Below are 22525 nucleotides of genomic sequence, written 5' to 3' on the forward strand. Positions count from 1 at the left end.
CTCTCTCTCTCTCTCAAATTAAAAAATGGGACCTGGATGGCTCAATTGATTAAACATCCAATTCTTGATTTTGGCTCAGATCATGATCTCATAGCTCCAAGTTTCAAAGCCCTGTAGGGCTATGCGCTGATCATGTGGAGTCTGCTTGGGATTCTCTGTCTCCCAGTCTCTCTACCCCTCCTTCACTTGAGTGTGCTTGCTCTCTCTCTCTCTCATAAATAAATAAAAGAAAAATAATTTAAAACATTGCATGCTTTACCGACTAAAACAGCCAGGTGCCCCTCTTAGTCTATTTGCTTTCAAAACACTAGCTTTTTTCCTTCTTCACTTCTTCTTTTAACATGTTTTTGAAAAATAAAAAATGTTTACAAGGTGGTATATTCATTGTTCAAATCTGGAAAACGTAAATGCACACATTTTGGTATATCTGATTTTGGTGAAAAATGCTAGTTTCCAACTATCATTGCTCAGAGTCCTAGAAACTTGAATTTAGAAATATTACTGGAGTGCCTGGGTGGCTCAGTTGATTAAGTGTCTGACTCTTGATACCGTCTCAGGTCATGATATGATTTATGAGTTTGAGCCCTGCACTTTCAGTGCAGAGCCTGCTTGGGACTCTTTCTCTCCTCACTTGCTCTCTGCCCCTTCTCAATGCGTGTGTGCTCTCTCTCCCCTTCTCTCTCAGAATAAATAAACTGAAAAAAATATGATTACTTTCTTTTTCTTTAAAAGGGGGGATTACTGTTATTCAGGAGGCTTTGTTTTTGTAGACTGACCCTCATTGCTCTCTTGGGCAGCAGCACATATACTACAATTGGAACGATACCGAGAAGATTAGCATGGCCCTATGCAAGGGTCACATATAGACTGACACTCTGACTTTAATGATTCACATTTATAGGGACATCGTAAGCAGGACAATAATGTTAAATATTAATAGCATCCAAATAACCAAAAGTTTTTTTTAAAATTAAAAAGACTATATAGTTTCTTTGTAGAGGCTGTAGTTTCTTTGTTCTGTAACTGTAACAGTATGTTTTTTGAAATCAGAACAGGCAAATAGCAAAGAAATGCACCTGTTGAACTTATTGTTTCAAGAGTTTTTAAATTACTAATTGTGTAAATTGTACCATTTTGTTACTTAAGATGTGGATCTGCTGAATGCAGCCCTGTGTTTATGCAGGAGTTGAGATTTTTAATTTATTTTCCTCCAGTGGGTCTTTATGACATTTAGATTAAACTGGGCAGTAGTCCTATCCTAGCCTCTCTAGGCTCTGCAAAACCTGATTTCTGCCTACTCTCACTTCTCCTTCCTCTCCCCCTCAGACATGAACCCACTTATCCCAGATCAAAATTGATTTTTATTCCCTGCAGTGGTTCTCAGCTGTGGCTATACTTGCATACCTTGGGGATATCGTGGGTTCAATTCCAGACCAGTGTAATAAAGTAAATACTGCAATAAAGCAAGTCAAATGAGAATTTTTTTTTGGTTTCCCAGTGCGTGTGAAAATTATGTTTATAGTATATTGTAGTCTATTAAGTGTGCAATAGCAGTATGTTTTTTAAAAACAGTGTATATACCTTAATTAAAAATTACTTTATTGATAAAAAATGTTAACCATCATCTTAGCTTTCCAGTGAGTCATAATCTTTTTGCTGATGGAGGATCTTGCCTTGATGTGGATCAGGGTGATGGTAGCTGAAGGTTGGGGTGGCTGTTTCAGTTTCTTAAGACAATAGTGATGTTTGCCGCATCAATGGAATCTTCCTTTCATGAACCATTTTTCTGTAAATTGCAATGGCATTTGATATCATTTTACCCACAGTAGAACTTTTTTCAAAATTAGAGTAGTCTTGGGGTGCCTGGGTTGCTCATTTGGTTAAGCGTCCAATTCTTGATTTCAGCATAGGTCATAATCTCAGGGTTAGTGAGATCAAGCCCTGTGTTGGGCTCCACTCTGGCAGTGCAGAGCCTGCTTGGGATTCTCTCTCTCTCTGCCCTTCCCTTGAATATGTTCTCTGTCTCTCAAAATAAATAAATAAACTTTAAAAAAATTAGTCTTCTCAAACCCTGCCATTGCTTCATCAACTAAGTTTATGTCATATGCTCAGTCCTTTGTTGTCATTTCAGCGTCTTCACCAGGAGTAGAATCTATCTCAAGAAACAAACACTTTCTTTGCTCATCCCTAGGAAACAACTCCTCATCCATTTAAACTTGATGCTAAGATTGTAGCCATTCAGTCCCATCTTCGGGCCCTACTTCTCATTCAGTTCTACCACATCTGCAGTTACTTCCGCCACTGAAGTCTTCAGCTCCTCTGGGTCATTCCACAGGGGTTGAAATCAGCTTCTTCCAAACTGCTTTTAGTGTTGATATTTTATGTGACCTCATTAATCACAAATATTTTTTTAAGGTTATTTATTTATTTTGAGAGAGAGAACACAGGGGAGGGCTAGAGAGAGAGAATCCCAAGTAGGCTTTGAGCTGTCAGTGCAAAGCCCAACACGGGGCTCAAACCCCTGAACTGTGAAGTCAGGACCTGAGCCAAAACCAAGAGTCAGGTGCTCAACCAACTGAGCCACCTAGGCACCCCTTATCATGAATATTTTTAATAGCATCTACAGTAGTGATCCTTTCTAGAAGGTTCTCAGTTTACTTTGCCTAGATCCATCAAAGGAATCTATGGTTGCGATAGCCTTACAAAATGTATTTCTTAAATAATAAGACTTGAAAGGTGAAGGGACTCCTTGATTCATGGGCCGCAGAATGGTTGTTATGGCAGCAGGTATAAAAACATCTTGTTGTACGTCTCTGTTAGAGCCCTTGGGTGACCAGGTACGTTGTCAGTGGGACAGTAATATTTTGGAAGGAATCTTTTTTTCCAGAGTAGCTTCCCTAATAGGATGTATGTCAGTGGAGCATGTGACTCTTAATCTCAGGGTTGTGAGTTTGAGTCCCACATTGGGTATAGAGATTACTTAAAATCTTTAAAAATAATATTCAGTAAACCATGTCATAAACAGATGTGCTGTCATCTAGGTTTTGTTTTTCCATTTCTAGCACAGATAGAGTAGATGTAACATAATGCTTTAGCACCCTAGGATTTTCAGAATGGTAAATGAGCATTGGCTTTAATTTAAAGTTACCAGCTGCATTAGCCCCTGACAAAAGAGTTAGCTTGTCCTTTGAAGCTTTGAAGCCAGATATTGACTTCTTTCTAGCTATAAAAGTCCTAGACACATCTTCTTCCAATAGAAGACTGTTTCATCTGCATTGAAAATCTGTTAGTGTAGCTGCTTTCATTAATTGACTTAGGTAGGGCTTCTGGATTATTTGTTGAAGCTTCTACATCAGCACTTGCTCCATCTTGCACTTGTGTGTTATGAAGTTGGCTTCTCTCCTTTAACCTCATGAAACAATCTCTGCTGGCTTCAGAGTTTTCTTCAGCTTCCTCACCTCTCAGCCTTTATTTTATTTATTTTTTTTATGGTTTATTTTTATTTTTGAGACTGAGAGAGAGCATGGGTGGGAGAGGGCGGGGAGAGACAGAGACACAGAATTTGAAACAGGCTTCAGACTCTGAGCTATCAGCACAGAACCTGATGCAGGCCTTGAACCCATGAACCATGAGATCATGACCTGAGCTGAAGTCAAAGGCTTAATGGATGGAGCCACCCAGGCACCTCACCTCTCAGCCTTTATAGAATTGAAGAGCATTAGGACCTCACTCTTGGATTGGGCTTTGGCCTAAGGAAATGTGGCTGTTTGATCCAGATCACAAAAACTTTATCCATATCAGCATTAAGGGTGTTTCACTTTCATTCCTGTATTCACTGGAGTAGTACTTTTAATTTCCCTTAATAACTTCTCCTTTGAATTCACACCTTGGCTAACTTTGGTGCAAGAGGCCTAGCTTTTAGCCTATCCTGGCTTTCAATATTGCTTTCTTACTAAACTTAATCATTTTCTAGCTTTTGATTTAAAGTGGGAGACATGAGACTTTTCCTTTCACTTGAATACTTGCAGGCCATTGGATTGTTTATTGATATAATTTCAATATTATCGTGTCTTAGGGAAGAGAGGAAGAGGAAGGAATAGCTGGTGGACAGTCAGAACCCCCCCACACACCATTTATCAGTTAAGTTCACTGTCTTAGTTCATGGTGTCCCAAAACAGTGGCACTAGTAACATCAAGGATCACTGATGACAGATCACCATAACAAATATAATAATAATGGAAAAGTTTGAAATATTACGAGAATTACCAGAATGTGATACAGACATGAAGTGAGCAAACGCTGTGGGGAAAAATACTGCTGAAAAACTTGTTCCACTCAGGGTTGCCACAAACTTTCAATTTGTAAAAACAACAGACAAACAGACAGACAAAAAAAACCAGTCTCTACAAAGCACAATAATAAAGGGAGGTATGCCTGTACTTTAAACTCTAGGTGCCTGAGGAGCTTTTCAAAAAATACTATTGCTAGCCCCAGCCTGAGAAATTCTGATTTAATTTGTTTGGCATGGGGACTATAGTGTCTTTTAAAACCTTCCTGGGGAAGTCTACAGCCTGTGTTGAGAACCACTGATTGACTTTTCTTAGCTCATATCATGTTTTCAGAGAGATCTGTTGGACCTTTACTATTATATCCAGTCTCTACCCCCTCTTTGCTGTCCCTTTATATCCAGATAGTTTTTTCATTCTCCTATTTTTATTTACTTATTTATTGTTAAAAGTTTCATGAAGACAGGGACATGATCAATTTTTTCATAATATATCCTAACATCTGAGACACGGTTTGGCAGTTTATGTGTTCTCAAAACAATTGTATCTTGTTGAATATTGTCACCGTAGCAGTAAGGCGGCAATTTCAGACTTGTTGTTTCTGTGCAAATTGTAGAGGATTGCTTTGCTAAGTTGTATTTATGAGGACATTGGTTTCATTATGTAAAGTTTTAGTATCAAAGGACAAGCACATACAAGGTATGTTATCTCTTGGAAGCTGTTGTGGATGTACTATGCTTTAGTCCCTTTGATGGTTGGTATGTTCTGCTCATTGAATGTTCATTTCACAGAGGAGTTGTGTGCGTGTGTTCATTACTTTCTCTTTTTTTATTTGTTGCATAAACCACAAGACAGATAAGAAGTGAAATGAACCCACACTTCAGCTACTCTTTGTTTACCTATAGTCTTTGTTAATATCATTGCATATTTTAGATATGTGTTTTGCCAGTGAGGATAGATTTTTAAACTCTTTTTACTTAAGAATAAACCATTCACATTTTTTCTTTTTCTGGTCTTGAAACTTTTTTTTTCATTTCAAGTCATTGTTTTTAAAACATCTGCTATTTTTCTTTGTTTTCTGTTAAAAAGCAAAGTGCACTTACTGTTTATATTTAGACATTGCAATATGTGCAACAGAGAATCAGAATTCTTTATAATCAGGAGTGTAGCTCCTGCTGATAATTTGTGGTATGGTTTTGTAGACTTTCAGACTTGGCACGTGGATTGTATTTTTTATACTTAACATATATACTTTGTTTGAAAAATCATGTGTACTCTTTACAACTATTTATATATTTTTGAGAGGAAGAATTCACAGACGGCAAGGAACCCAGTGTGAGCCTTGATCTCAAGACTGTGAGATCATGACCTGAGATGAAATCAAGAGTCAGACACTTTTAACCAACTGAACCACCCAGGCACTCCATGTATACTTGTTTACTTTATATCTTGAGCATCTTTCTGTATAAATCTCTGCTGGTTTTTATAAAGATCCCAAACTAAACATAGCTAAGACAGAACTCTTGCCTCTCCTTTTCCCTCATCTTCCCTAAATCTAGGCTTCCTTACCTTGCTTAACGTCCAGCTTTTCAAGCTCAAGACCAAGATTTTATTTGATTCATCTTCCCTGGCCCCCTGTGTCTCCAATTTTTAACCACAGCTACGTCTTGTGCCTAGGCTTTTGCGACTGTGATGTTTCCACATTCTACCTTTGGCTCCCCATAATCCATTCTCCAAATTGTAGTCAGGATATTTTTAAAATCAAAGACATGTCTTCTGTTCAAAATTAAATGGTTTCATGTTGCTTGAAGGATAACATTTAAAATTCTAATAGGCTTTCTCATCCAACCTTCTCTTTCCCTTTCAACTCTCTCTTACTAGTTTCTACTTCATCAGCTTTTATGTTTTTGAACATGATAAGCATGTCAGGACCTTAGAGCCTTTGTATTTCACTTTTTTCTTCATCCTTGAAGCAGGCTTCTTCTCCATTAGATTCAAATCAGAAGTCTTTTCCTAAGAGAGGCCTTTGGTGATCAACTAAAGTAGTTCCACTCTTTTTTACTTTCTCATTATCCTGTTTGGTTTCATTCATAACATATGTTATTGTCTGAAATGATCATATTTACCTATCCTTTCAATCACCACAAAAACCCCCGAGAGCAGATTCTAGTGTGCTGTCAAATAATTCTTTCACCCAGAGTTGCAAAGATATTCTCCTTTGTTTTCTCTAGAAGTTTTATCATTTTAGGTTTTACATTTTGTCTATGCTCCTTTTTTAAAAAATTGAGATACAATTAACATAATGTGTAGGTTTGAGGTATACGTGTTGATGTGATTTCATGCATTTATATACTGCTGAATAATTATTATTGTAATATTGGTTGATGGTCTCTTCACATCACGTAGTGTGTGTGTGTGTGTGTGTGTGTGTGTGTGTGTAGTGAGAACCTTTAAATTCTTCTCTCTTACCAACTTTGATGTATATAATACAGCATTTTGACTATAACCATAATGCTGTGCATTAGACCTTCAGAACGCACACGTCTTCTAACTTTAGGTTTGTACCCTTTACTATGGTCTATTTTGAGTTGTTTGTATATGGTAGGAGGGATGGATCAGAATTCATTTTTTTATATTATGTATACCTGATTGCTCCAGCACCGTTTGTTGAGAAGATTGTCCTTTATCCACTGAATATTCTTTACGTTTGTAAAAAATCAGATGCCTGTGTATATTTATATTTTTGCATTCTATGCTGTTTCAATGATCAGTCTTTTTTTAGGCCAATACTGGCAGTTTTTCTTTTTTTTTTAAGTGTTTTTAATGTTTATTTTTTGAGGGAGACAGAGTGCGTGTGAGGGAGGGGCAGCGAGAGAGGGAGAGAAAGAATCCCAACCAGGCTACCAAGTGTCAGCACAGAACCCAACCAAGTTGGTACTTTATTGCACAAACCTGAACCTGTAAGACAACCAGGCGGCCCTACAGCAAATTTTTATATATTGATCTTGTGTGCAACTTTGTTAGACTCTCTTTTTAGTTCTAATAGCCTTTTCTAGAACCTGTTAGTTTCTACAAATATGACCAGCTCAGCAAAGTGAAGAGTTTTGTTTCATCCCTTCCATTCTGAATTCCTTTTGTTTCTTTTTCTTATTGTACTAGAACTTCTAGTACAGTGTTGGACAGAAGGAGAATTGATATTCTTGCCTTGTTCCTGATCTTTGGGAGAACAGGGGCAAACATTCAGTCTTTTGCCATTAAGTATGGTGTTGCTGTAGGTTTTTGGATTTTACTAATAGACTTAATTTTTTTGTTGGTTTTCATAGATACCCTTTATCAAGCTGAGCCCTAATTTACTTACAGTTTTTATCAGGAATAGGTATTGTTTCTGTCAGGTGCTTTTTAAAATTGAGATAATCATGTGCTTGCCTATGCTTATCTATGGTGAAATGCATTGATTGATTTTTGATTGTTAAACCAACTTTGCATTCCTGGGATAAAGATATTTAAATGATTTAAAAAAAAATCTCATATTATTCCTTTAGTTCTCTTTCTGGTGCAGTTCATTCTTTCCTGTAGCTGTAGATGTTGATCTGTTGTCATTTTTTTTCTATTTGAAGGACTTTAATATTTCTTGTAGTATAGGTCTTGCTAGTGATGAGTTCTTTCAGATTTCTTGTGTCTGAGAAAGTGCCTAACCCTTTTTTTGGTCTTCAGTTTTGAAAGATATTTTTATTGAGTAGAGAATTCTAAGTTCATGAGAATTTTTTCCTTTCAATACTTTAGGCATGTGGCTGCAACATTTTCTTACTTGCATGATTTCCAACTAGGGTTCTCCTGTTTCTTTGTTTGTTTGTTTTTTAAGTATTCATTAAAGTTGTTTTTAATGTTTATTTTAAAAAATTTGTTAATGTTTATTTATTTTTGAGAGAGAGAGACAGACAACATGAGGGTGGGGAGGGGCAGAGAGAGAGAGGGAGACACAGAATCTGAAGCAGCTGTGAGCTGTCAGCACAGAACCCAGTTCGGGGCTCGAACCCATGAACTGCAAGATCATGACTTGAGCCGAAGTTGGACGCTTAATCAGCTGAGCCACCCAGGCACCCCAATATTTATTTATTTTTGAGAGAGGGAGAGTGCCAGCAGGGAAGGTGCAGAGAGAGAGGGAGATAGTGGATCTTTTTTTTTTTTTTTAATGTTTTATTTATTTCTNTCTGAAGCAGCTGTGAGCTGTCAGCACAGAACCCAGTTCGGGGCTCGAACCCATGAATTGCAAGATCATGACTTGAGCCGAAGTTGGACGCTTAATCAGCTGAGCCACCCAGGCACCCCAATATTTATTTATTTTTGAGAGAGGGAGAGTGCCAGCAGGGAAGGTGCAGAGAGAGAGGGAGATAGTGGATCTTTTTTTTTTTTTTTAATGTTTTATTTATTTCTAGGAGAGAGAGAGAGAGAGACAGCATGAGCAGGGGAGGGTCAGAGAGAGAGGGAGTCACAAGACTCTGAAACAGGCAGGCTCCAGGCTCCGAGCCAGCAGTCAGCACAGAGCTTGACGCGGGGCTCGAACCCACGAACCGCGAGATCATGACCTAAGCGAAAGTCGGACGCTTAACCGACTAAGCCACCCAGGCGCCCCGGGAGATAGTGGATCTTAAAGGGGCTCTGCACTGATCGCACAGAGTGCAGTGTGGGGCTTGAACTCACAAACTATGAGATCATAAACAGAGCTGAAGTCAGACGCTTAATCAACTGAGCCACCCAGGCGCCCCTACTGTTGTTATTTTTGTTTGTTTCTCATGTTGCTTTTAGAATTTTCTCCTTGGGCGGCACCTGGGTGGCTCAGTCAGTTAAGAGTCTGACTCTTGATTTCTGGTCAAGTCATGATCTTATGGTTCATGGGTTCGAGCCCTGTTTTGAGCTTCGTGCTGACATCTTAGAGCCTGGAGCCTGCTTTCTCTGTCTCCTCTCTCTCTCTCTCCCCTTCCCCCTCTCCGTCTCCCACTGCACTTGTGCATACATATTCTGTCTCTCAAAAATAAATAAAATTTGGGGAAAAAAGATTTTCTCTTTATTGTTACTGATTTTTTTATTTTTAAAAATAAAAGATTTTATTTTATTTCTTTATTTTAAAAATAAAAGATTTTTTATTTTTAAGTAATCTGCACCCAACATGGGGCTCAAACTCACAACCCTGAAATCAAGAGCTGCACACTCTACCAGCTGAGCCAGCCAGGCTCCCCTCTTTATTGTTAGTTTTGGACAATTTGATTAAGATGTGCTTTGGTGTGGTTTTCCCATATATATGTATTTTTTAATGTTTTATTTATTTTTAGGAGAGAGAGAGAGGGAGTCACAGACTGAAACAGGCTCCAGGCTCTGAGCTGGAAGTCAGCACAGAGCCTGACGCGGGGCTTGAACCCACGAACCGTGAGATCATGACCCAAGTGAAAGTTGGACGCTTAACCGACTAAGCCACCCAGGCGCCCCTTCCCATATTTTTCATTCTTGGATTTGTTGGGTCTTTTGGATCTGGGTTTGTAGTTTTCATCAGCTTTGTAACATTTGATCATTATTTTTTCTGTCTCTCACCCCTCCTTAAAGTGGCTGCTATTACACAAAGATTAGGCTGCTTGAAGTCATCTTAAGGCATACCAATACTGTTTTAAGTTCTTTTTTTCCCAATGTCTTCTACTGATGACTTCAACTTCACTTTTTTTTTTTTTTAAATCAAAATGCCTAAAATGCTGTTAATCCCATCCAGTGTGTTTTTCATTTCTTTTTAAAAAAATTTTTAATTTATTTAAGTTTACACCCAAGTTAGCATATAGTGCAACAATGATTTCAAGAGTAGATTCCTTAGTGCCCCTTACCCATTTAGCCCATCCCCCCTCTGCAAACCCCTCCAGTAACCCTCTGCTCTTCATATTTAAGAGTCTCATGTTTTTGTCCCTCTACCTGTTTTTATATTTTTGCTTCCCTTGCAAAATGTTATGTTACTCTTTTTTATCTTAACATCCTCATATGACTGAGGTCATATGATATTTATCTTTCTCTAATTTTGCTTAGCATAATACCCTCTAGTTCCATCCACATAGTTGCAAATGGCAAGATTTCATTCTTTTTGATTGCCAAGTAATACTCCAGTGTGTGTGTGTGTGTGTGTGTGTGTGTGTGTGTGTGTGTGTACACGTACATACATACACACCACATCTTCTTTATCCATTCATCTGTCATTGGGCGTTTGGGCTCTTTTCATACTTTGGCTATTGTTGATAGTGCTGCTGTAAACATTGGGGTGCATGTGCCCTTTTGAAACAGCATACCTGTATCCCTTGGATAAATACCTAATAGTGCAATTGCTGGGTTGTAGGGTAGTTCTATTTTTAATTTTTTGAGGAACCTCCATACTGTTTTTCAGAGTGGCTGCACCAGTTTGCATTCCCACCAGCAGTGCAAAAGAGATCCTCTTTCTCCACATCCTCATGTTTGTTGTTGCCTGAGTTGTTAATGTTAGCCATTCTGATGAGTGTGAGTTGGTATCTCATTGTGGTTTTAAATTTGAATTTCCCTGATGATGAGTGACTTTGAGCATCATTTCATGTATTTGTTGGCCACTGTGTTTTTCATTTCTATAAATTTTGATTTTAAATATCGTTCATGTCTGTATTTGTAGTCAACCTTCTTTTTTGAATATGTAGAATGCAGTTAAAATTTACAAAGACTGGTTTAACAATAGTTTAATATCCACTGGGTCACTTGGGTTGGTTTCAGTTGATTGATTCTTCTCTTTAATGTGGTTCATATTTTCCTGCTTGTTTGTGTAATTTTTATTTGCATGCGACTGTGGATTTTACTTTCTTGAGTGTTGGATTTTTTTTCTTTTTTATAAATATTCTTTAAATTTGTTTGAAACTCAGCTACTGAGGAACAGTTTGATCCTTTTTGAATATTGCTTTAAGACTTCTTAGGCAAGACTAGATCAGTGTTTACTTTGGGTCCTTTTTTTTTTTTTTTTAAACCCACTGCTGAGATGAGGTGTTTATTAATATTCTACCCAATACCCAGTGATTTAAGAGTTTTGTTGTTTTTGTTTTTGCTTTTGTTTTTGTTTTAAGTCTAGCTGGTGAGAACAGACACTATTCCCAGCCCTTTGGAAATAGCATTTCCTGTTCCTCTGATTAAGATGGCTCTTTCCTGGCGCAGCTGGGTTGCCCAGCAGGTTAAGCATCTGACTTCAGCTCAGGTTATGATCTTGTGGTTCATGACTTCAAGCCTTTCTGTTGTCAGCGTGGATAACGCATCTATTCTTGGTACTTCACTTCTCAATGTTTTTAGCTATTGATGGGGTGTGGGGGTTTTGGGGTAGAATTGGCCATATTATGCCCTACTTCCACCCTAACCACTCAAAAAAAGTTTAAATAAAAACCAAAACCCTAAGGGTGATATGTGTGTACTTCATTAAGTAGAAGGAAGATAGTATTAAGAGCTAATTTGTGTATTTTTCCTGTTTGATTAATAGACTAGTTTTTAGTTAAGGCACACACAAGATTAGGATATATTAGCTCCAAAGATGAAATTCTTTGTATTTGTATGTGAGTGTTCATAAAAGTATTATTTTCTTCTAATAACTTCTTTTATATACAGATACATGTTTTGACAATTTTCACACCATTTATTGAACATTTAATCTGTAGCCATGAAATAGAATATTGCTTTTATGTATCATTGGTTTATGAGGAAATGTTCTACCTTTTGCAGAATGCAGAGAAAATAGAATGTTTCTTTTATAATAAATTATTAAATTACTGTAGTTTTGTTAGATACATACTGCTTGAAAACAGGCGTGCAATTTATAGAGGAATGATGGTAATTCTTCTATCATATTTACATTCCATATGTATAAACTGATGCCTGTCATCTTCAATTAAATTGAAGAGTATTTGTTTATTAAATAGACAATTTCCATAGATTTACTGTATTTGAACTATTCATTTCAGTATGGATTAAAATAATTCTTCTTTTTTTTAAGTAGGCTCCACATCCAACATGAGGCTCAAACTCATGATCCTGTGATTGACTGGCATGCGCTATCAACTGAACTAGCCAGGCGCCTCTGGATTAAAACTCTTATTCTCTGTGATATAGTTAAGTGGTTATAAGCCACTAACTGTTACTGAATGCAGGGCAATTTACTTAGATTGATATTGTTGTGTATTGGTTCTTGAAATTTGACAGTATTGAACAAGTGTATGAAATTATTATTATTACTATTTATTTATTTTGAGAGGGAGCAAGCACGCAGGAGGGGCAGAGAGAGTGAAAGAGAGAGAATCCCAAGCAGGCTCCATACTATTAGTGCAGAGCCCAGTGTGAGGCTTGAACTCCTGAATCGTGAGATCATGACCTGAGCCAAAACTGAGTGGGGTGACTAACCAACTGAGCCAGCCAGGTGTCCTGAAATTATTAGATATGAGTTATTGAAGATTGGTTTCATTTCTCAGTGTTTTTATTTTTCAGAATTTCTGGGAACATTAGAATTTACTGAGTTTCTTAAAATAAGCTAGCTAATAAATTCTAAAATTTTCCTCACTTTTCATCCTTATGTGTGTCTTAAAGGTTTGAAGGGGTGTGGCAGGAGGTTTTGGACTCGATGAGTTTCCACCGAAATGTCGGAGAAGTCAGGCCAGAGCACAAAAGCAAAGGATGGGAAAAAGTATGCAACACTCAGTTTATTTAATACTTACAAGGGTAAATCTTTAGAAACTCAAAAAACCACAGGTGAGTAAAATTAAGTGGTATATTTTTATGATTTTCATGGTTTTATTTTATTACTGTGATGGTACTCTGTTGTTATTCCTATTAGGAGCCAGGACAAATCCATGTTTATGCAACCTTCTGTATATTGGGCTTTTTGTGTATGTGCCCATATTTCGGGGGATAAGTTAAATAATCTTACAGTTGAAAATTTATAAATGTTTTAAAATAATGTTTATTATTTTCTTGTTTGTTGTCAGTAGACAATAAGTAGAATTGTGTGGTTCCAAAGGAGAAACTTGTTCAGTGAGATTGGTAGGCATAGAATTAGTGGTTATTTACCACCGCTTTTTAGTTATGAAATAAAGTCCTGGGGTGTTTTGTTTGTTTCTTGATACCTTGAACCCAGTATTTGCAGTGAAAGGTGAAAACTGGACCATGTATGGTACATTAATAGTATTCATTATGAACGCGAAGTTAGCATATTAATTCTAAATATGTGCTCAATTTTGGGTTTAAAATACATTCCCCGAAAAGATTACAAAGCCCGTTTTCACCATGTTTTCCTTTTCATAGTATATAGGGTTGTTAGAATGTTTAATCTTCTTTTCAGTGACTTGATAGTTTAATATAATTTCTACAGTGAACTATGTTCCTGGTGTGTGGCTTAGCTTTAAAATTCTTAAAGTCAGTCAGAGAAAGACTGATAGCATATGATTTCACTTATATGTGGAATTTGAGGAACTTAACAGATGATCATAGGGAAGGGGAAGGAAAAATAAGATAATAAACAGAGAGGCAAACCATAAGAGACTCCTTAAAGGTTCTGTTTTGTTTTTAAAGTTTATTTATTCATTTTGAGAGAGACAGAGTGCAAGTGGGAGAGGGGCAGGCGGTGGGAGGGTGGGGCACTACAGAGGATTCAAAGCAGGCTCTGGTCTGAGAGCAGATAGTCCGATGCAGGGCTTGAACTCAAAAACTGCAAGATCATGACCTGAGCCGAAGGAAGATGCTGTGCTTAACCGAATGAGCCACCCAGGCACCCCCAAACCATAAGTGACTCAAATACAGAGAATTAACTCAGGGTTGATGAGGGTGGGGAAAATGGGTGATGGGCATTGAGGGCACTTTTGGGATGAGCAGTGGGTGGTATATATAAGGGATGAACCATTGGATTCTACTCCTGAAGCCAAGACTACATGGTATGTTAACTAACTTGAGAATGAATGAATGAATGAGTGAGTGAGTGAATGAATAAAATTCTTATTTTAACAATTAGGAAATAATAGTTCAAGATTCCATTAATTTGTATTGTTTTCAATACAGTTTTAAGAATAAACTGAGCAATTAAATAGATGTTGTAAGAAAGTTGATGTTATTGCTCTTTAGTTGCAGCTCGACATGGATTACAGAGTCTTGGAAAAGTTGGTATTTCACGGCGTATGCCTCCACCTGCTAACCTCCCAAGTCTCAAAGCAGAAAACAAAGGCAATGACCCTAATGTGAACATTGTACCTAAAGATGGCACAGGATGGGCATCAAAACAAGAGCAGCATGAAGAAGAAAAGTGAGTCAAAGTCAACTAAAAAATGAAACTATTCCCCTTTCTTTAGGGAACTTCTTTTCTTCTTTTAAAGATTTTATTTCTGAGTGATCTCCACACCTAATGTGGGTCTCAGACCCACCAACCCTGAGATCAAGAGTCGGATGCTCCACCAACTCAGCCAGCCAGGCACCCTGTAGAGAGCTTCTATTTGAGTTTGTTCTATGAACTAGACGTTGTACTACATGTATTAGATATCTCATGCCATCCAAAGTCAATTTTACATTGTCCACTCGTGATGAATTTGTTTTTTAAAGAAAGTTTTAATTCATTTTTTAAAGTTTATTTATTTTGAGAGCAAGAGAGAGAGTGTGTGTGCACAAGTGAGGGAGGGCAGAGAAAGCGGGGGAGAGAGAATCCCAAGCAGGCTTTGAGCTGTCAGTCCAGAGCCCGATGCAGGGCTCTATCACAATGAGATCATGACCTGAGCCGAGATCAAGAATATGATGCTTAACCAACTGAGCCACCCAGCCTCCCGTGATGAATTTGTTTTTGTGAGAAAGTTTAGTGGCAGTATTTACATTGTCAATGTAGAACAGATGACAGAATTGCTAATCACAACTTTTCTTATGTACCATATCAGACTCCCTCAAACCCCCACCATATCTGGCATTCTCTTTCTAATATAATTAGGAGTTGATTCTGTTAAATAATTTCCATGATGCTAAGAATTCTGTTTGCCTGGTTCACTGAAACTATACCTGATGCACATTTTTAAGTGCTCAAGTAATGTTATTTGAATGGATAAAGAATTATCAAGAAGGCTATGAGCTTATTCATTCAATACATATTTAGCATTCAGTGTTTCAGGGATTATGCAGGGCTCTTAAGTTTGTTGAATGACCAGGTGAAGTAGTGGTAATCTAGAAAAATAATACAAGCAATTGGGTACTTGGTGCCTTTGGTCTGTATCCATTATCAAATTTTTGTGCTCCTCTTTGGGGAATTTGATATAGTAAATTTGACTTTACTTGGATAAAATTCGTCAAAGACATTGTTCTCTGTTTCTTAGTTGTAGAATTATTTTGTAGTAGCAAGTCAGTTATAGGCCTGAGTATGCCAGAAATATATTGCATCTCTTACGTTTCTTAACTGCTATCTTTTTTATTTTAAGCATTAACTCATTATAAAGATTGAATAAAACTGTAGATTCTTTAAAAATACCTTTTACTCAAGGGGATCTATCAGGCAGATTGCTGCTACCTCTCAATAACAGTAATAAGTACAGAGGTGAACCTTTTGGCTGCCAGATGGAGAGTTTGCTTAGACTTAGCCTTGGCCAAGTCCACCAGTCCAGACAGTATGTATGCCTCTACTGTTATTTTTAATTATATATAAATGTATACTTTTTCAAAACAGACTTTTGGTATCTATGCTCAATAATGAGTGTTTCCTTTTTTTACAAAATGAAAAACAATTCAGCTACCTTCTTCTTGGGTTATTAAAGGATAGAAATGGAAGGGGATGAAAATAGCTATACTTTATTTAAAGGAATGTTGCAGAGGAAGAGCATTTGTGGGAAATGCATCTATGAGTAAATATGTAGCCAAAATAATCTGTATGTAAAATTATCTTAAATACAATATTTAATTTGAACATATAGTGTCTAAAATAATGGATTCATGTTTTTTTTTAAGAACACCAGAAGTTCCACCAGCACAGCCAAAACCTGGGGTTGCAGCTCCCCCAGAAGTAGCACCTGCTCCCAAATCTTGGGCCAGTAACAAGCAAGGTGGGCAAGGAGACGGTAAGTGGACATTAGTTGGGGAAACTGGCTAGGCTTGATAGTTACTGAGCAGCCATGCAGGAGATAAGGGGTAGATTATTATGTTTTGGCAGGGGCGGAGAACATTGTTGAAGGATATACTCCGGACCTAAAAAGCGTCTTTTTTTCAATTCTTGGGGTGCCAAGTTTCAGTGCCAAAACCCATATTTGAGCCAATGATAGGAATTTAAAAGGCAGTCTTTAAGATACCGTCTGTTCCACATTGTTTTATCTTTACCCTACTACCTTTCAGCTTGTTAGGCATCAAAGGACCCAGAGATTGTGTAGATTGCTATAAACCATATTCATCACCACGTGTGCCCCATACCTCTTCTATCTCAAACCTGCTGCTCCTGATTCCATGGTAGGGAAGAGATAGTATCATCCATAAAGCACAGTAGCAGTAATACCCTCCCCCCTTTTTAAGGAATGATGGACTCCCCACCAAAATGTAAGTTTCCCACTTGCACAACAGGAAACATCTATAAAACATTGTATGGGAAAGCCAGGCCCTCAGACTAACACAACTAGATTTTTTAATTTATAGAAGTGTATAAATATGCAGGCAGGCAGGCAGGTAGATGGATGGGTGAAGGGGTGATGAGGAAGGTTGTAACCAGTATATCAGTTGTAAATTCAGTGAAGGCATTTTAGCCTCACAGTGAATACTTGCGGTGTTTATTTATATATTCTATTTCAGTAGTATTTGAACTGATTCTTAGAGTTATTAGCCAAGGAATTTGACTTTTTGACAATGTAAGGAGTCCTGATGAAAGAAACAAGAGTGACACTCCCCTCACTCACCTCATCGTCTTTAATGAGTGAGTCCTGAACAGTGTCTGGCAGGATCTTTTCTTAGGTTTTTATCTCCTCGTGGCTGTTCATTAACTTTCCAGGAGGTTCTAATTCTAAATAAAATTTAATGTTTCATGGATATAAACAGTCATCACTGAAAAATGGAATAATTTATCAGAGAAATGCAGAGACCTCTGTCCTGGGAGGGTTTTTTCATTATTTTGAGTATGAGTTTCATTTAATGTTTTAAAAAAATCTGTAGGAATCCAGGTGAATAGTCATTTTCAGCAAGAGTTTCCCAGCCTGCAGGCAGCTGGGGACCAGGAAAAAAAAGAAAAAGAAGCGAATGAGGACAACTATGGACCTGGGCCCAGTTTACGTCCCCCAAGTAAGAATACTTGCTATTTAGTAAAAATGGTGAATGAGATTATATTTGTGTTTTATTTTATGATCTAATCTCCTGTCTAATATTATTGTTATGTGTGACTTGGCTGTTTTGAAAGACAGTAACTGCTGTCTTCCGGTGTGGTTTTCACATGCACAGCATTGGTAGAACTTAAGAACTTAAGTCTAGAAATACACATCTTGGGCCTCACACCCAACCCACTAAATAAAAAATCTTCATTTTAACAAGATGCCTGAATGAGTTCTTTGCACATTAATAATGGTCATTTTTACAATAGTAAAAATTGTGAGCCAACCTCCCCAATATGCAAATATTTATCTGTAAATTATATCCTTTATTTGCTTACTCTGTTAACATTCAAGGATCCCTTGCTTTCTGAACTCAAACCAGAGAACCAAATAAATTTGGATAGTGGGAGATAGTTGTATTCTGTACATTATAAAGCAAAAACTAAAAATAGGTATATAAAGTCCTTGAGATTTTTAAATGAATTGTATTAGTTTCTTGTCATTGCCAAATAGCTCAATTAATCCTGTATACATGGGAAGGTTTCTCTTTTCAGTGATTGTTATAAATCTGTGTTTCTGATAACCTGATACAGTTCATATTTCTTAACAGCTTATTTCGTGTCTGGTCTGGGTAAATCATTTTTATTTTTAATTGCTGTTATGTAATTGATGCATTTATATTAGAAATAGATGTGTTTGTGTACTCTTTTCTTGTTCAGTCAATTTTCACCAGTTATCTGTTGCTAAATAGTCTGGCAGCTTGAAACAAGAGACTGAACTGGACTTACTTCACATAGAATGTGAAGGCCAGGAATCTGGGAGCTGCTTAGCTAGGAGTTCTAGCTCAGGGCCTGTCTCAGGAAAGTTGTAGTGAAGCTGTCATCTAATGTTGACTTGACGGAGCTACTGGCCCAGGCTCTCTTTTCTATGTGGGATGCTCACAGCAATGCTTCCCCGGATAAAGTAAAGACAGATGTGACTGTTACCACCTAGGATGGAAGCCCAGTTTTTTATAACTTAATCTCATAAGAGACACATCATTACCTTTGCTTTATTCTGTAAGTGACACAGACCAGTCCTAGTTCATTGTCAGAGGGGCCTATACAGGGTGTGAATAGCAGGAGATAAAAATGCATTTTGGGCATCTTGGAGGCTAACTACCAAACACTGTAGTCACTCAGTTTGCTCCTTGGGTACATGTAACTAGCCATAGTAGACCCAAAACAAATTTGAGTGTCACTGTAGCTATAGAACTCCCACCCTTCTTTCTTCAGGACAGGATCCAACAGTGACTTTAATCTCTATATGACATATCCGTGAAGCTTGATAGAGAAGTTCTAATATTTTCTTCCCCATCCCCAGTATTGCTTTTGATGGCACCCTCTGAGGTACATTTGCTCTGCTTTGCAAGCAACTGTTCTTGATTACCTAAACACCTGGAAAGCAGTAGGGCCTAGACTCGATTTTCACTGCTCCTTTAGTGTGTGTTACTTTATTCAATTTAGAAATGTGCCTATTTTGATTTCATGGTGTTCCCATTTTTAGTTTTTTTTAATTCCCTTTTTTTTTTCTTTTAACTTTGGCCTTGAATTCTAAGGTGGTGTTTGTTTCTTCTAATGTCTTTTCTCTCTCCATGCCAGATGTTGCTTGTTGGAGAGATGGTGGGAAGTCTGCTGGCTCACCTTTAACATCTGACCAAGATGAAAAGCCCTCTGGCCAGGATGAAAGCACAGCTGGAACATCAGAACAAAGTGACATCCTCAAAGTGGTGGAAAAGAGGATAGCTTGTGGTCCTCCACAGGCTAAACTGAATGGACAGCAGCCTGCTCTGGCTTCCCAGTACAGAGCTATGATGCCTCCTTATGTAAGTATTGTTGAAGAAGCAAGACGTTAAATAAGGTCTGGGTTCCAAGGAGAGAACTGAAGTGGGGAAAATTTTGGTCTTTATTTGCATTAACATCTAACTAGAATTTAGCATTTTCTTGATTAGGAATGCAGGAAGCAAATCACAGAAGTATCAGGAGTACCCTAGTTTTTATCATTTATAGGGATCATAGGTATTTTCATATTACGTATTGTTTTGGATATAGCAAAATAATTATACTTAGCAATACTTTAGAGTAGTTAGTAGGGGCACCTGGGTGGCTCAGTCAGTTAAGCATTTGGCTTCGTTCAGGACATGATCTCATGGTTAGTGAGATTGGTCCCCGCATCTAGCTCTGCCGTGACTATGTGGAACGTGTTTGGGATTCTCTTTCTCCCTCATTCGCTGCCCCTTTCCCTCTCCACTCAAAGTAAAGAAATAAACTTAAAAAAAAAAAAAAGTTATAAGACACATGAGTAGACTGACCTGTTATTTAATGAAGCACATACATTACCATATGTCAAATTTGTTTTTTTAAACATTGTAGTAACAAAATTTTAGCATAATTGTTATCTTTCCTAGTGCTCTGTGTTTTTATTTATTTATTTAGTAGTGCTCTGTATTTTAGATAATACTTTTTTTTTAATAGTTTATTTTTTTGAGACAGAGAGAGACAGAGCATGAGTGGGTGAGGGGCAGAGAGAGAGAGGGAGACACAGAATCCGAAACAGGCTCCAGGCTCTGAGCTGTCAGCACAGAGCCTGATGCGGGGCTCGAACCCACGAACCGTGAGATTCTGACCTTAGCCAAAGTCGGACGCTTAACCGACTGAGCCACCCAGGCACCCCTGTAGATAATACGTTTAAACCATTTCTCTGACAAGAGGTTCATAGGATTTATTAGACTGCCTAAGGAGTTTGTTCTAAGTTTTTATATAAACATACCTTTATATTTTTAACTTTTTATTGTACAATGTTTTGAACATACATAAAAACGAAAATAATAGTACAGTGAACCTCTCCCTTATTCTATACCTACTGTCCATCTTCAGTATTTATCACCTTGTGGTCAATCTTGTTTTTACCTGTTTCCCACCACCTCAGATTACTGAAGCAGATCCTAGATACTTCATTTCGTGTATATGTATTTTAGGTTGGATTTTAAATTTTTTTTTTTTTTAATTTTTAATTTATTTCTGAGAGAGAGAGACTGCATGAGCAGGGGAGGGTCAGAGAGAGAGGGAGACACAGAATCTTAATCAGGCTCCAGGCTCTGAGCTAGCTGTCAGCACAGAGCCCGACGCAGGCCTCAAACCCACGAACTGTGAGATCATGACCTGAGCTGAAGTCGGACGCTTAACCAGCTGAGCCACCAAGCACCCCCTAGGTTGGATTTTAAAACATAAAGACCCAGAGAAAAATCCACAACGCATTATCACACCTAAAAAGAAAGTTTTTTTATCGAATCAGTGTTCCAATTTCCTTGATTATCTTATAATTATGATCTAGATAAGATCTGTTCTTTGGAATTGATTGATATTTTTGTTAGGAATCTTGTTATCTTTGGTTACTTCTTATTCTCCATCTCTGTCAAAAATAAACATTAAAGCAAAACATTTCTATATATTGAGAATTTAAGGTTGTTTATACAGTTAGTTTTGTGGCAGATTCCCCAACATTAAACATATAATACCACATGAAATTATTATCTGTGCCTGACAAATTAGCAGAAGAGGGATCTAATAAAACTTTATGTATGAACATTTGCCTCCAGCAGTGTTTTTGCTGACTTCAGTACAAGATGATGTAAGAAAATTCTCTAGAGTGTTCCCTAGACAAAAAGCTTCCCATCTGAGCTTTAGCTGCTGTGCTTAATTTAATTAACTTTGCTCTAACCCGACTTAGACGTTTCTTCTTTAGATAGCATGATCTAAATAGCCTTTCCTCAATCACAAAGTTATTTCACCTAACATTTATTTTTAAAGAAAAGCTAATCTATTTCAGGATATAAATCATGTATTAATGTAATATAGTGTATCTGCCTGCCTCTCTCTTTATGTCTCTTTCTTTTTCTCTTCTTTCTTATAAATATTTTGACCTGGTTATAAGCACCTCTTGACATCATCTCTTCCCTTCCAAATCATAGGATAAATCCCTTATGATGTGTCTTCATAATCTAGCTTATAACTTTTCCTAAACTTAGCTTTCATATCCAAGTTCCCATAGAAAGCATCATCTTTGGGCCTCAGTTGGAGATAACTATATAGTAACTTGAATCAGAATCCACCTATGTCCTACCCATAGAAATTCTCTCAAGGAGCTCCCTACCTGCCTCCTCCCTCACTCTCTTGGGTTGTGGACCATACTTTTATCTGGACTGAGTTTCTCTTTACCAGTAAATCTGCCTTGAATTTATCTACTCCACATTACTGTGAAATATTTCCTTTGAAATATTTCAACTTGGTTAAAGCTTTGCAGTTCTCTGGGGTGCATGCATGTTTTCTTTTTAGGTTTTTCATGTCAATCTATTTAATTGTTTATGTAATTTTGCTAATAGAATAACAAGTTCTTCGTAGGATGTGTCCTAGTTATTACCTTTATTTGCAAAGTCTTGGTGGAAGTAGCAGTCTTACAAATGGCTTGTGGAAGGTGAATGGTAATATATATACCAGCTGATAACAAACTCATTATTCATAGTATAGTTTATTTTAACCTTTCTTTCTATAAATTATTATCTCTGGTTTAGGTAAAGTGATCTCTTTTTTATATATACATGTCACTTGGTTATAAAATTTATCAATTTTGTTTTCTTCATTCAGATGTTTCAGCAGTATCCACGGATGGCATATCCTCCTCTTCATGGGCCTATGAGGTTTCCACCTTCTTTATCTGAAACAAACAAGTAAGACTGTTAAATGATTAGAGTTGCCAGCACACATATGCTCGTTAAGATTTTCTGGAGTTTGAGTAGGTTGTGATGATTGATTCATTATTTTGATCTCAGAGTACAATTTCCAGGAACAAATAATTGATTCACTTTTAAAAGT

The 22525-nt window shown here is 37.4% G+C and overlaps 1 protein-coding gene and 1 non-coding gene across 14 annotated transcripts in view; both read left to right on the forward strand.

Annotated features, from left to right (window-relative positions):
* The window catches only part of PRRC2C (proline rich coiled-coil 2C), a 95848-nt gene that overhangs the window by 13878 nt on the left and 59445 nt on the right, over nt 1–22525 (forward strand). For 9 of the 13 annotated variants that reach the window (XM_077771510.1, XM_077771504.1, XM_077771498.1 and 6 more), the window contains exons 2-7: nt 12901–13062; nt 14428–14605; nt 16279–16388; nt 17464–17589; nt 19256–19479; nt 22298–22380. In XM_077771510.1, the coding sequence (XP_077627636.1) occupies nt 12951–13062; nt 14428–14605; nt 16279–16388; nt 17464–17589; nt 19256–19479; nt 22298–22380 (833 nt within the window). In that variant the 5' untranslated portion in view covers nt 12901–12950. The remainder of the gene's footprint in view (nt 1–12900; nt 13063–14427; nt 14606–16278; nt 16389–17463; nt 17590–19255; nt 19480–22297; nt 22381–22525) is intronic. The other 4 variants (XM_077771499.1, XM_077771502.1, XM_077771508.1 and 1 more) reach the window with 2 other exon arrangements.
* LOC144237799 (U6 spliceosomal RNA) lies at nt 782–883 on the forward strand. Its single transcript, XR_013336937.1, has one exon. It is a non-coding gene; the product is annotated as a U6 spliceosomal RNA (small nuclear RNA).

Source organism: Crocuta crocuta, unplaced genomic scaffold (genome assembly GCF_008692635.1).
Source record: "Crocuta crocuta isolate KB4526 unplaced genomic scaffold, BGI_CrCroc_1.0 scaffold1070, whole genome shotgun sequence".
Lineage (NCBI taxonomy): Eukaryota > Metazoa > Chordata > Mammalia > Carnivora > Hyaenidae > Crocuta > Crocuta crocuta.